This window comes from Macrobrachium rosenbergii, chromosome 53 (assembly GCF_040412425.1).
Source record: "Macrobrachium rosenbergii isolate ZJJX-2024 chromosome 53, ASM4041242v1, whole genome shotgun sequence".
NCBI lineage: Eukaryota > Metazoa > Arthropoda > Malacostraca > Decapoda > Palaemonidae > Macrobrachium > Macrobrachium rosenbergii.
In genome coordinates this window covers 22,557,824-22,572,117 of record NC_089793.1, presented here as the reverse complement: position 1 = coordinate 22,572,117, position 14,294 = coordinate 22,557,824, and the positions used below count along the sequence as shown (strand labels likewise).

Below are 14,294 nucleotides of genomic sequence, written 5' to 3'. Positions count from 1 at the left end.
GTTATAGAAATAAGTTATTGTAGGCTTTAGTTGTTTATGAGACCGCATGGTACAGTAAAAGAAAAAGACAGCAGTCCTTGTTGTCTGGTCAAAGGCAGTTAAAAGAGCGTAACTTTGAAGTAGTCTTTCACAGAGCTTTCCGCTGACCGTCCTTCAAAACTTTCTCCTCTCTGCGCCCACGTCATCCCTCCAAAGCATCACTGCCACTATTCGACACTGTTTTAATCTGCAGATGATCCAGCGAGAATTTAGCATCAGATGTTCACCTCCCCCCACCCCGTGGCACTAATGACCTTACCTATTAAGTAGCAAGAAGCCGAAACAGCTGTCGACTGCAGAAACTTTCTCTGACTGTCACACACACACACACACACACACATATATATATATATGTATATATATATATATATATATATATATATATATATATATATATATATATATATATATATATATATATATATATATATGTATACATGTGTGTGTGTTCATGTCTTGCGCATGTATGTACATATGCATGTATGCATTTGTGTATGTTGTAGACTGAGAGGATATATATATATACATACATGTATACATATATATATGTGTGTGTGTGTATGTGTGTGTGCATGCGTGTTGTGGACCGGAGATACATACATATATATATACATATATATAAATATATATATAAAATTTTAGGAAACTACTACTTCTATTTTTTTTAAATATTGTCACTGTCATTCGATTCACCATTTTTCAATCTCCAGAAGGTTTCCTAGTAAATTTTTCACTAAGACAATATCATAATCTTGTTGACTGATGTCTTCTTTTCTCATTGTAATTTACAGGTGGAACATCCTCCGACATACTTCAAGTAGTGACTTTGAAACTGAAATCTCCAGATGACTGTAAGACGCTCAATGACAAACTTCATCTTAACTACACTTTAACCGACAACATGATATGTGCATATGCCGACAAAAAAGACACCTGTCAGGTCAGATCCTCTCTTTTGTGTGCCATTATTTGGTAAATACAATTTTTTTTTTTATTGTGGCTTATCTGCATAACAGAAGACTATGAAGAGTCATGGTCCAAAGCGTCTGCTATTTTTCTTTTAAGAAACTCTCGTTTATTTCACACCTAAACATTCTGTAACATTCATAAACATTTGCCTAGTTTTTTGTTGAAAGGGCAGGCACTGGCAGAGGTTAAAACATGATCTGTTGACAGACTATGAGCGCTCATGTCATCTAACTCAGGTATGAAGAAAAACAACACGTAAGGGTATTATCAAAAGAAAATGGACTCGGGTATCCACCTTTTCAAAAATGGAAGATTATTGGAATCAGGGACAAGAGAACCTGGAGAATTATAAACTTTAATGGCATAATCGGGCCAAATTGGAACGTGAAATTCATGGATTACTTTTCAATGAAGAGAAAATGAGGAATGCACCTGAAGGTGGGAATGGCTTTCTTTAATTCAATTAGCTGTGACAGAAACAGAACTCACAAGAAAGTGACACCTAGCTAAGTGCACAGTTATTGATTTCAAATCCCCTCCTTTAAATCCATGCTGTCACAATGGGACACAAAACAGAGATTACACTGAATATAAAAACAATGTTCATACACCTACTGGATTCCACCTATTTACATATTTATCATCAGTCTGATAAGCGGAGGATGAGTAGTCTGAGTAAAGCAAAAAGCAAGAAGTATGACTACTGGAACCATACACAGAACTGTCTAATAACCAAAATTGAAGAGATGTCAAGTGATATGACACTTTCTCTTTCTACACAGACAAATTCCCTACAGATCTGAAGGGTCTCAAAGACAAAGGTCAGTTGACAGTGTAATGATATTTTATATCTCTCAAAATTTTGTCTGTACAGTTTCAATTTGTACCTTTATTACATACTTTTACAGGAGCAAGGTGCTAAAAAAAAACTGGTGAAGGTACAAGGATACCAATATAAAGGATCACAGGATATTGTACTGTATATACAGTAGATTATAGTGTACATGCTTTAATCTTAATACATAGGAAAATAAAGAAAATACAGAAAAACAGCGAAATTAAAAATTATAATGCTGTATCTTTAGCCAGGACAAAAAAAAAAAAAACTAAAACAAACTCAAGTAATACCAACTATTAGACAGCATTCATGTAAGTCAGACAAGTAAAGCCATATACATAAAGAATAATGCAGTATCTTGGTTCATACCTAATCAGTATTTATTTATTCACTTCATATAATATGGTTTGAATTGAGGCAAAAAATTCCAAAACATAATTATTATTCCTGCTTGGACAGTCAACTTGCCCCTTAGGGTGGGCTGAGATTTCTTGATGAGTCAGGAGTGTTAAAGGGGTTGGTTCCATTCTTATTCCTCAAGGATGCCCAGCTTATGCTGTTTAACTTCATTGCACACTGACAGTAATAAAGGCCCCTGGTAATTACCCTTGTGCAACCCACTACCTATGTGGTCTGGGTCTGGACCCTCACTTGGTTGCCCAGATAATGCAATACCAACCTCTGGCAGTGCTACTGATGGCAAGCTGTGCTGAGAATTATTCTTCCATGATTATGGTATGTCAAAACTAAGAATGACTAAGGCACCATCACTTTGAAACTGCTTCTCCCGTGTTTGCCCAATGATCTTTTTGGCAGTAATAACTGCCACTTCGTGGGTTAGCATGATCATAAGTGTTACCTCCCTCAGTCCACCATCACAACCATTTCATAAGGATGATGATCTTGATGTTGGTGTCACTATACCTAGAAATCTATTTAGGGGCAGCCCTTGTTGCAAAATATTTCCTAAGGCTGCTATCCATCTCAGTGTAGTACCAGTGGGGAGGCTAGTGACCTCCAACTATCCAATTAGTCTGTCACCATTGACCACGCATATAGGTATCCATGAGCCATGAGCCATGTGAGAACAAACAAATCAGTAGCCTGGGATGACCCATATATACTGCACAAAAAATATCTTGCCCAATGATGGTGTTGGTTTCAATCCATGTCCATCAAGTAGACTGCTGGTCTGGTAGTATAGAGTCTAGTATATCTGGTCATGTGTAAATACTATCAGGTCCAAAGTTAAAGATAATCTGTCCAGGATGATCTAGAATTAACATAGACATCCCACTTCCTATGCCTTATATGGGTCACAGTGCACAGGTATGCCTCTGGCTATTAGAGACTGGTACATAATGTCCTTGGTGTGACACTCTCTAGGGTACTGAACTTGGCAGCAACAATAATGTCTACTAATTTCGATTAGTAGGGGTGAATATGTCACCTGCGTGCTGTTTCAAATCCACATGTTCTCTTTAGGGCATCTATTATATCAAATGTATGTCATATTGAAGTACTCTGTCTTATTAATTCTGTGGGTTAAGCCCACTTCAATATTTATTAATGAAATGTATGTATGTAGGTTACAACTAGAAATAGGACACTTGAAAGTGTAATCTGTGGCTTACAGAGTACACTGCAGAAAAAAAAACAAATAACAGTTTCATCCCAATTCTAAATAGCCATTACATACTTTGACCAATGCACTACCTGATTATATGTTTGGAGCACAATGACCCCTGTGGCATTTAGCACTGCTCCAGGAGGAAGGGCTCTCTGCTACATGTCATTCCACATGGTTTCTAGTGCTGTTGAAGTTCAGAGGTACAATGGTAGACTACCTCCTACGTATGTTGTCTGCAGACTTACATACCATTCAAAGCTGAATGTCCAAGTGGCCAACGTAATCTCCATGTTGCACTTGTCAAGCACAGGTGTCAGCTGGAGTACTTAGCAACTTCTAGTTCTCTTAAAACAGTAGTAGCAACGCCATCCAATAGGACTTGGACTGTGAATAGCTGCTTCATCAGCATAACATGGGTTGTGCAGTGGACAAATGGCAAAATGTTCTGTGAAAGCATCTCAGGGTTGGTGTGTGATGTGGTGACTAGTGATGGTCTACCTGGTGTTGCCATTCCTCTTAGCTCAGCAATAAGTAAATTTGCGATGGTTTCATTGAAGAGTGCTTAAGTATAGGACCTTTATTATGGGTCTTCACTGATGTGAGTTACAAGTAAAAATAACAGACAGATGCAACGATGCCAACATACTCCGTCACGGGATATTTTAAATACAGTACATCCTAACCTGTCTGTGGATATTTCGTGCTTCGTGCCAGTGCTAAGGGAATTACACACACACACACACACAGAGAGAGAGAGAGAGAATTGATATACAGAAGAGGAGGATCAAAATTAATCACAACCAACGAAATCTATCTGCCTCTTTTTTCATCATAGGGTGACAGTGGAGGACCCCTTATCACTTGGTCTACGGACAATCGATGGGTTCAGCTTGGGATCGTCAGCTTTGGATACAAGTGCGCCAAACCAATGGTCCCTGGTGTCTATACGAAAGTTGTCAACTATCTAGACTGGATCAAGGATGTGACTAAACCGGATGACTGTTAAATTAGTCAACCTCTTTTGAATTTTTGCTTGCATACTTGATGTTTGTAATCCCATATTATATATATATATATATATATATATATATATATATATATACACACACACACACACACACACACACACACATATATATATATATATATTGTATATATATATATATATATATATATATATATATATATATATACACACACACACACACACACACACACACACACACACATATATATATATATATATATATATATATATATATATATATATATATATATTGATAATATCTATGTGACAAACAATAACAGATGTGCCTTTTATTTGCATGGAAAAGACTGAATACCATGATACTTTGATTCTTCTTTATACCCAAACCTTTCCGTTTTGTTGTTCATTCCTCAACTCAAGTAAGTACCACTTCTGTATACATGAAGTATACATGAAGTCTTATCCCATTCATGTCCTAAGTGAGGTATTTACGATGTATAAGGATAGTCCTATTCAATGAGTAAAAATATTTTTCTTTATCCTGATTAAATTTTAAAATTCTTTTCATCAACGGGAAGCTTAAACTTAAGGATGGCAATAATAACCTTGATTAGGCCATATTGGGTTAGTTTAGAACTATCTCTCTAAACTAAAGGTTAGTCTGTCAATCTAAGATTAATTTTAATGATTTCATCATTCATAAGGGCTATATTGATATGGATGCAATATGCTGAAAAATGCTATATCTTCCTTGACAATAAGCTTTTCTAATTCGAATCTTACTTCTATATTTCTATACAAATATATATGTATATATATATATATATATATATATATATATATATATATATATATATATATATATATATATAAATATATATATATGTGTATATATATATATATATATATATATATATATATATATATATATATACATACATAATATATACATATATATATGTGAGTGAGTTTTTATCCCTTATGCACTTGTGACTTTTAATTGTTCACAAATATCATACTTTTGGAACAACTTACACATACGGGGAATTATAATTGATAAGAGGCTCTTCCTCCGCAGAATAACCGGGCGGTCTGAGTCACTGTCTACGGTTGTTTCTAAACCAGGCAACGGTTCGAATCCTGCCAGGGACAAAGCACTTATCAGTTATAGTTCCCCTTGGTTGCAAGTTATATCCAAGGTACAGAAACTGGATACTGAACGATATTTGTGACTGGTATTTGATATACATACATACATACATACATACATACATACATACATACATATATATATATATATATATATATATATATATATATATATATATGTGTGTGTGTGTGTGTGTGTGTGTAGTGTGTCTGTGCGCATGTGTGGCTTCGTGCCAAGAGGATCGCGAACAAACATGATCCTTATTATAAGAAGGCTACTAGACTACACCTACTGACTTGTTATTAAGTGTTAAAACAACACCTGATGTAAGTAAATCATATCCTACATCACAATAATATATGACATAGCTCCATGTGAGGGAGACGTTAAAAAATTAATTTTTGACTCTTTGAAAGCAAAAAAAAAAAAAAAAAAAAAAAAAAAGGATGGAAAACGCATTAAATGATTTCTGACAACATCAAGAAGCTCGTTGATTGTACTACGGACATTCTATTTGGCATATTTGAAGATTTCTTGTCGTTGACTTGGTAAAATATCTGGAAAACTGTTAAAAGAATAAAAATTATTGAACTGTATTAAAATATTCTTTCTCAAAATGTTATAGTTGAAAAGTGATAATTTATAAGGTAATACAACATGAAGCATAGATTTGTAAAAGTAAATAAAATTCTACTGGAAGTAACATGCAATGTCTTTCATTTCTTTATCTACCAACTGATAAGCTTAAATTTTAAAGGGACGTCCTAGGAATACGTGAAAGTTATTCACCAATATTTGCTTAAGCACTCTTCCTGTGTGTTTTTTTTTATTATTGTTTGTTTATCATTAATACGAAAACTAAAGAAAAGAACGGTCTTCGGTGGATAGTTTATGATACACGAGCAAATAATGTTCTCACGGTAATCTTGATTTCAGAAAAATAGCAAAGGGTACTCAGAAAAACCACGATTAACCTTTTTACATTATAGGAGGATTATATTGTCTAGGAAGTACAATTCATGCCAAATAGAATTTCATCTCAAATTAACCTCTCTTTTCTTGCATGCGCACATGGTGAATATATGCCTTCACTAAGTAAATAAAATTGTGAACACTGAAAGTTTCAAGATAATATTCATATATAAATGAATAGTACACAATACACTACCTGGGTATTCTTCAAGTGATAAGGGTATGCTGTTTAAATTGCAATATTTTCGTACTAAGTGGCGCCTTCGGAGGGTTGAATTTATCACATGTCAAAATGGAATTCGGAGAAAAGCTCTTGGCATACTGGTATTCGAGAAAACTATTATCGGATGGAATTCAAGGACGGTGGTAACAGGTAACGAGAGTAACTTTTGAACGTTACGTCTATGCTTGCTTTAATACCTCTGAAACCTCTTTCCTTCGTTAATAAGTGGGAGGTAAAATTCTATCAACTAACACCAAACTAGCAAAAGCAATACACTTTATACTTTTAAATGTTTTCTTAATACCACTCATTATAAATTCATACTCTTGTCGCCTTCATTCTGACCCCCCTCTATGAGTTCGCTTACAGTTTTTTACCTGCTATTTTTATAGGGCGATTCTCTCCTTAAATACATAACTGGGCTTCCAAACTTAATACTTTCAACTAATCTAGGTTGACATACCACACCAGATTTTCTTTGTCTTTGAATTTTATAATTCTCTCTGGAGAAATGCCTCTTCTCCATTGGAAAAACTTCTTTTTGGTCTTGTCTAGTAGTCTGTTCATTTCTTTCCTTAATAACGTAAACCAAAACTACTGTATATGAACCTTCACTGTTGTCCTATGGCTTCTTACACATCCCACGCAAGTTTAACTGGAGATAACATGGCACGATAATCAACCCTCGAGAATTGTTAGTTGCAGGTGTAATTCAACTCTGATTTATCCAAGAAGGATTTACACTTTTTAACGCTCAAGTTCCAACTTTTTCTTATATCGTTGTCTCAAGTTCACTGAAGTGAGTCACTTGTATCAGATGTTGATTATGTCTGTTTTGGACAGTAATCTGTTCATCTCAGACAGTACCATACACAATTCCTTGCTTAGTACCATTAACACTAACCCATGCCTTTGACTGATCAGCATTATCAAGAATTAGTTTTCCATAGCGAATCTGATAATATTCAGTCTTATTAATATTCAGGTTCCTATGGAGCTGTCATTTAATTTATATTGCTGCCACTATAGAATAAGGCGAAGGTGTTACTCTATCTTCCCTTCTTCCTTTCTGTTCAAAAATCTATCATAAGTTTCTTGAAGAGACGTTATCCTAATACCTGGACACTGATGACCTAATCCTCCTCTCATTGACTATCTGTGTTCAAGAAAACGTCTGGAACTTCTGACAGTCTTTCGATATTGTCATTCTTCACAATTCCCGTGCAGCTTAATTAAGGATCTTAGTGACTGCAATAGTGACCGTGTCTTCACATTAACACTGATAAAAAGCACAGCACTTGGTATGCCCCAGATGAAAGAGAAAATGTATGTCATGTACAACATCAGCCTAAGTAAAAGAGAGGAAAAAATAAAGCGTCGAGGGATCACAAACTGTTCTTATCCAGGTGACTGCAGATGATGCCAAGTATTTTACTGCAAATGAAAAGCTCCTGTGCATGCACCATTCACAAATGGTCTCAATACTTACAATCTTAAATCAAGCTTCCAAAGCAAAAATGGTCTTTAGCACCAATTTTGAATTAGAAAATGCAAAATCTACGTTGCCTTAAGAGGTACTAGTTAATTTGTTTATTGATCCTTCGGAACTGTAGAATACATTGAAGAAAAAAATTTATAAAATTATTCAAAATATTTGTAAAAATTTAAAATAGCGGTGAAGTTTTGAACTTGAATGAGTTTTTTTTTAACTGAATGATTTTAACCATAAATTCTGATTTCTCATGTCAGGAAAATAATCACAAGTGTTTCAAGACATATGATAATATCACGAAATGACAAATGATGAAAAATAAATAATTTTGGATGCCTCATGCAAACTCCTTGAACCTACCTTCTTATTAGAAATGAAAATCTAAACATGCCTTCAAAAAAACAATTTTCAATACCTAAAGATAGAAGCTCAACGTGTGACGGATTAAGACGACTTAAAATTAATGGAAAAATAGCAAACACGCTTTAAGTGGGTATTAAAAGGTTTGTGATGATTTTTGGTAAAGTATCAAAAATATTTTCTCAATAAATAACTTTCACTAAATCATATTAATAATAAAATCAATAAAACCAATAACAGAATCAAAATAATAGGCAAAATACAACAGATTAAAGAATGTAACAGGAGACAGAAAACATACATTAAATATCCTAACAATATTCAAAATAAAAAGATAATATTAATGAATACCTTTTAAAAATGCTTCAGTAAAACAAAAATGGAAAGAAATCATTAATGTATGAACACTCACGAAAATGCGGACGGTGCAAAGCTTCTGAAAAGACAAAAATAAAGCAAATTAATATTGTAATAAACTTCAGTGTTAATGATGTAGGTGACTGTGTCTACATAGTTGATTTTACGTTTCATCCATACCTTTCTCTTTGTATTAGACAATTACTGGAAGAATGTGATAAGAAAGCTTGAGTCGTTTACAAGTTCCCGAGTAAAGCAGGAGTCAGCAATAGAGGATAAAAGTAGAGAGAGGGAGGAAGGCACTAATCAGGTTAAATGACAAACATGGCATAAGCAAAGAGATCGTCATCAGGTCCGTGTCCGAGAATTCGTAATGCCTAGTCTAGTTTCACTTCTGCCGCATGATATGTCCCTTCGAGTCACTCCCTGGAACTGGGCTGGAAGCACGGTAAGAGGAATACTTGGTCATTCACTTCCTTCTGTTCAAGCACTTGTTCTTTTGGGTATTTCTGAAGAATTGCTGACAAAATGATACTTAACATTTACGACCTAATCACGAAAGTCGCAGTAGCAGTTCATGTAAAACCCATCAGGGCATTTGGGGGTCACAAGAAGTTAGAAGACCTTCACCAATTTTTTTTACACGAGACCCCTGGATTATGTGTCTTATATATGGGTTCGCCTTTACCATGATTTTCATCATTGCTTGTTTGAGGCCAAGCTTATCCAGCTGCAATGCAATGTTTAGCACCAGTTGGGACTGAACTTGGAAAAAGATTTTTTAGTTTTCCCCGAATCACAAAATCAGTAACATCGCAACCACCAATGTCACCATGCCCTAACACATTATCTGGCTCTCCTTTGCTATCGTTAATAGTACCTCCGATATTCAAAAGCACAGTGCCCTCGTGGTCATCATCACCAACATTTTTTCAGAGATGTTGGCCTCTTCTTGGAGTGTGCGCTATAAAGGTACACATCTGTATGACAATGGACTCAGGATGAGACGATTCCACAATCTTAATATAGTCGACACTTCACTTAAAGATATTGCTTCACAATGTCCGGAACTTAAGGAAAACTATGAAAAGGTTTGAAGGAAAACTGCCACGGAAACATCTATGTGCATACACAACGAAAGCTTTGTTTGGTATAAGGGACTCTCAGAATTACTGTTTAAACTGAGGGAGTCTCTCAGCTTTATCGAAGGGAATAGGTCACATACTGATTGGCTGTCCCTCCAAAGTTACCTAGCATGATGTTACCACTCGGTGAAAAAGCCGGAGGAAGAGAGAGGTCCACAGCTATATCAGTATTGCGAGGATTCATATAAAGTCTAGATTAAAATGATTACACAATGAAAATACAGGAAAGTAACGATTTAACTTACGTGTAGAATCACAGCCTCATCTTTTTCTAAACTGCTCAAGGTAGGTTTTGCTTCGTGCGATTATCGCTCAACGACGATCGTTCTTGGATTCACAATAAACGTCAAATGATTTTTAGAGCACTAATTTGCTTGTTTTCTAACTGGGCTGTTTTCCTTTGAACGACTGACGGTAGACCTACTGTCAATCGTTCAAAGCAAACCGGCCAAATTAAAAGACAGGCAGGTTAGGGCTCTAAAAATCGTTTGACGATCATCGTTGAGCGATAATCGCACCGAACAAAACCTATCTTTATTGCAAGGGAATGTTATGAAGCTTAATCAAATCTCATAAATTCGTTATACATTACAAAATTTAAGATATTTTTTGGTTTTCTTGGAACACTTTGGAAACAAAATGGCCATGCAAACTCATTTAGGCTACTAAGCCAAAGAATACATACCAGTTTTATTGCGAAATATACAAGTATTACTGTCATCATGATTTTTCACTTCACATTCCATCCTAAAATTCTTTGCTGAAGTGAAGCATGCAACTGAAATTTTCAAAAGAAAGAATTTCATACAGAATATAAGTAAAGAGAAGATCTCTGAATTTTATGGATCCATCGGAATAACAGATCAGAAACAAAGAAATAATGTTTCCTCTTTCTCTTTCTAACTCTTAAAACATTCATCAGACCAGTCTCAAGCACGATACGAAGAAAAACTCAACTTAAGTCTCATGCTCAACGAGACAAAATAGACGAGAAAAGTTGAGAATTAGGATCTAAAAGTTCAATTTTCTTTCAGAGGAATTCCCGATGAAAGGACATCTTAATCTTGTTGGAGAAATGTACATTAATCTCCCACTTCTCTGCTTCAGTGGCCTGGTGGATTTTGCCACAGAAAAGCAAAGTGGTAAAACTGAACAAGGAGAAAAAGTAGAAAAGTAAAGACGTGGCAATATTTCTCCAATGCACAGAAATGACTGGTTAAACAGAGTTTCTGCTTTGCATTTGTAAATCTTAAGAGATAGTTTAGCCCATTGCCCTGATATGATTTGAGGTGATGCTTCTTTAATGAAACTCATCCAAAACTTCTATTTTTCACTAATTGGTCGTTGTCATCCCACAGAACTTTCTTAGTTCATCCTTCGCTTATTTTTTTTTTACAATGAACAAACCTGATCTTTTACATATATGGGCAAACTATATCTTGTACAAAGATGAACAAAATTCTTTAGAAATCATAAAATTCGTTCTTCTCTTTCTGATACGCTAAAGTTAAAGCTCTGGTAGCAAAGCAGCCGCTACCTTATTAGTTATATTTGTTTTTACATAGGAATGTGTCGTTCTTTCATAACAGGGCCTTTACAATAAAATGAATACGACAAGAGCATTCAGTCGAAATCATACCTCAGCAAGGGCTAGTGACATGAGTAAATTTGCACAGAGACTCAAATTCATGGAGACAGCTGAAGAAAATTCAAACTTAGGGATGAGTTAAGACATACTGACACAGAAAGAGAGAGATATCTAACCAGATATTATTTAAAATTTGTAACCTAATTTTCCATTCTCATATTAAAATAAAATTTCTTCTAATACGTATTCTGTAGTTAACAATTTAAAACACTAAACTGTACCTAATGAAACAACTATCTGAGTTTAGAGGATTGGAGCCAACAAAAAATTGTGTAAAGGTCACTGATGTCTGCCAGTAACATAAAGAAAAGCAGATGTGCCTTTTATTAATATGTAAGAGACTGATTACCATCATTCTTATTTCTATCTAAACCTTTTTGCATTGTTGTCATCCCGCTAGCCTTAATGATTACTAAGTCTGGATATAGCGAAAATAATTTAATGACATTCAACAAACTTACATGGTTTTATCTCATTTTGTTTCTATCTTCTTTTACTCTGATTTTGTTTTGAAATCTTTTATTGAAGGGAAGTTACGCTTAAACTTACGTACGGCAATACTATACTGAGTTAGAAAACTGTCTAAAACTAGTTCTCTAATGGTTAGCCTATCACTCCTAAATCACTTTTAATAAATTCATTATGTATAAGGGCTATACTGATAAGGATGTAATATAAAGAATCCTGCTACATTTTCGTTAACAACAGCTTTTTCAAATGAAATCGTATTTCTGATTCCTTTAAATACAAACACACACACACACACACACACACACACACACATATATATATATATATATATATATATATATATATATATATATATATATATATATATATATATATATATATATATAATATATATATCTATATATATATATATATATATATATATATATATATATATATATATATATAATATATATATCTATATATATATATATATATATATATATATATATATATATATATATATATATATATATATATATACATATATATATATATATATATATATATATATATATATATATATATATATATATATATATATATATCAGAGGACAGGAGCAGTAGCTCGGATGATACACAATCAGAGTTCATGGAAAGGCATTCTAATTGCATACATTTTTCAAGAGCCGATGTTTCACACCGCTTGATGCATTTTCAAGGCTGATAAAGCGGTTAAAGAGGTATATAAAAATTATTTCTCACTTTATTTATATCTTAAGCAGAACTGAGACCAGAAAGAACAAAACGGGGAAGACAAAAAACAGCAAAGGGGCACAGAACACCTACCCATATTGGAAGTGAAGGCTAGATAACATAAAAGATGAGATGGATTTCATGGCAAAAATGTACGAACTGTGATCCAAATATTCACAAAAATCAATCATCCCGAGAGGCACTGACAACATCAACGTGCAAAGTTTTTTCCAAAGCTGTTTTTCAGTTCTTGAGACATTTTACTAACTAGCGCGCGCACACACACACACATCCACACACACATGCACAAATGTACACGTACATACACGCACACACACACAAACACACGCACTCAGGACTGAAAACACATCCTTCAAATTTTGTTGCCGATGTGAATATACTTCATTAAATTCCAATTGCCTAGAATTTCCTTCTCTCCTTTCTCCTCCAAACCCCACCACCACCATCACCATCATCATCATCATCACCATGCCACGACTACAACCAACTTTCACAGGTGTTCCCAGCTCACACCTGTTTTACTGTCTCTCAATACTCAGTGCTTGGCTTGCTTTAAGAAAGGGTGGAGACAGGTAGATGGCATTGTTTAGTGCAACTACGTCACCGACATCGCTCGTCGCAAAGGCAAACGAGCATCCCAAAGGAAAGAAAGCTGAGTGCAATGTGCAAGTTTTTACACTTTCTGTTAGTGATAATATTACGTCTTTTATTAACTGGCACATAATGAATCGATTTCTGGATATCCACAGACCAAGTGCCGTATCTCATAGCGTGTTGTATCACTTGACATTACATGCATTCTCTGCTGTTACAAAGAAATTATTTTTTTTTTAAACTTCTTTGCCAGCTTAAGATTTAGTGAAAAGACCTACTTAAATTAAGTGACTTTTGAAGCGAGCTTTATAAAAACGTGTTACGTGCATGTTTTATATATATACATACATACATATACATATATATATATATATATATATATATATATATATATATATATATATATATATATATATATATATATATATATATATATATATATATATACTAAGTCCACGTCAGAGGTAGTGAAAAACAGGACTTTTGAACGAGTACTTTCGTAGTTAATTCTACATTTTCATGTTCACACTGAATTCAAAAGAAGTTGACAGAAGTTAATATACAAAAACAGAAGGTGGGGGCGGGTTTACAGTTTGTTAATCTGGGCAGCATGTTCTTTAAACAAAAAAGACAGGGACAAAGGATCAAGGGATAATCCAGGG

General features: G+C 34.4%; 1 protein-coding gene and 1 long non-coding RNA gene across 2 annotated transcripts in view; one reads left to right on the top strand and one right to left on the bottom strand.

Annotated features, from left to right (window-relative positions):
- Window positions 1-7,954: 7,954 nt before the first annotated feature.
- Window positions 7,955-14,294, bottom strand: part of LOC136834089 (uncharacterized) — a 142,111-nt gene continuing 135,771 nt past the window's right edge. Inside the window, exon 3 of the long non-coding RNA XR_010851660.1 lies at window positions 7,955-9,097. This is a non-coding gene — a long non-coding RNA (uncharacterized lncRNA). The remainder of the gene's footprint in view (window positions 9,098-14,294) is intronic.
- LOC136834037 (uncharacterized) overlaps window positions 9,420-14,294 on the top strand; it is a 16,093-nt gene continuing 11,218 nt past the window's right edge. Inside the window, exons 1-2 of the mRNA XM_067096294.1 lie at window positions 9,420-9,466; window positions 9,896-10,080. Of these exons, the coding sequence (XP_066952395.1) occupies window positions 9,420-9,466; window positions 9,896-10,080 (232 nt within the window). The remainder of the gene's footprint in view (window positions 9,467-9,895; window positions 10,081-14,294) is intronic.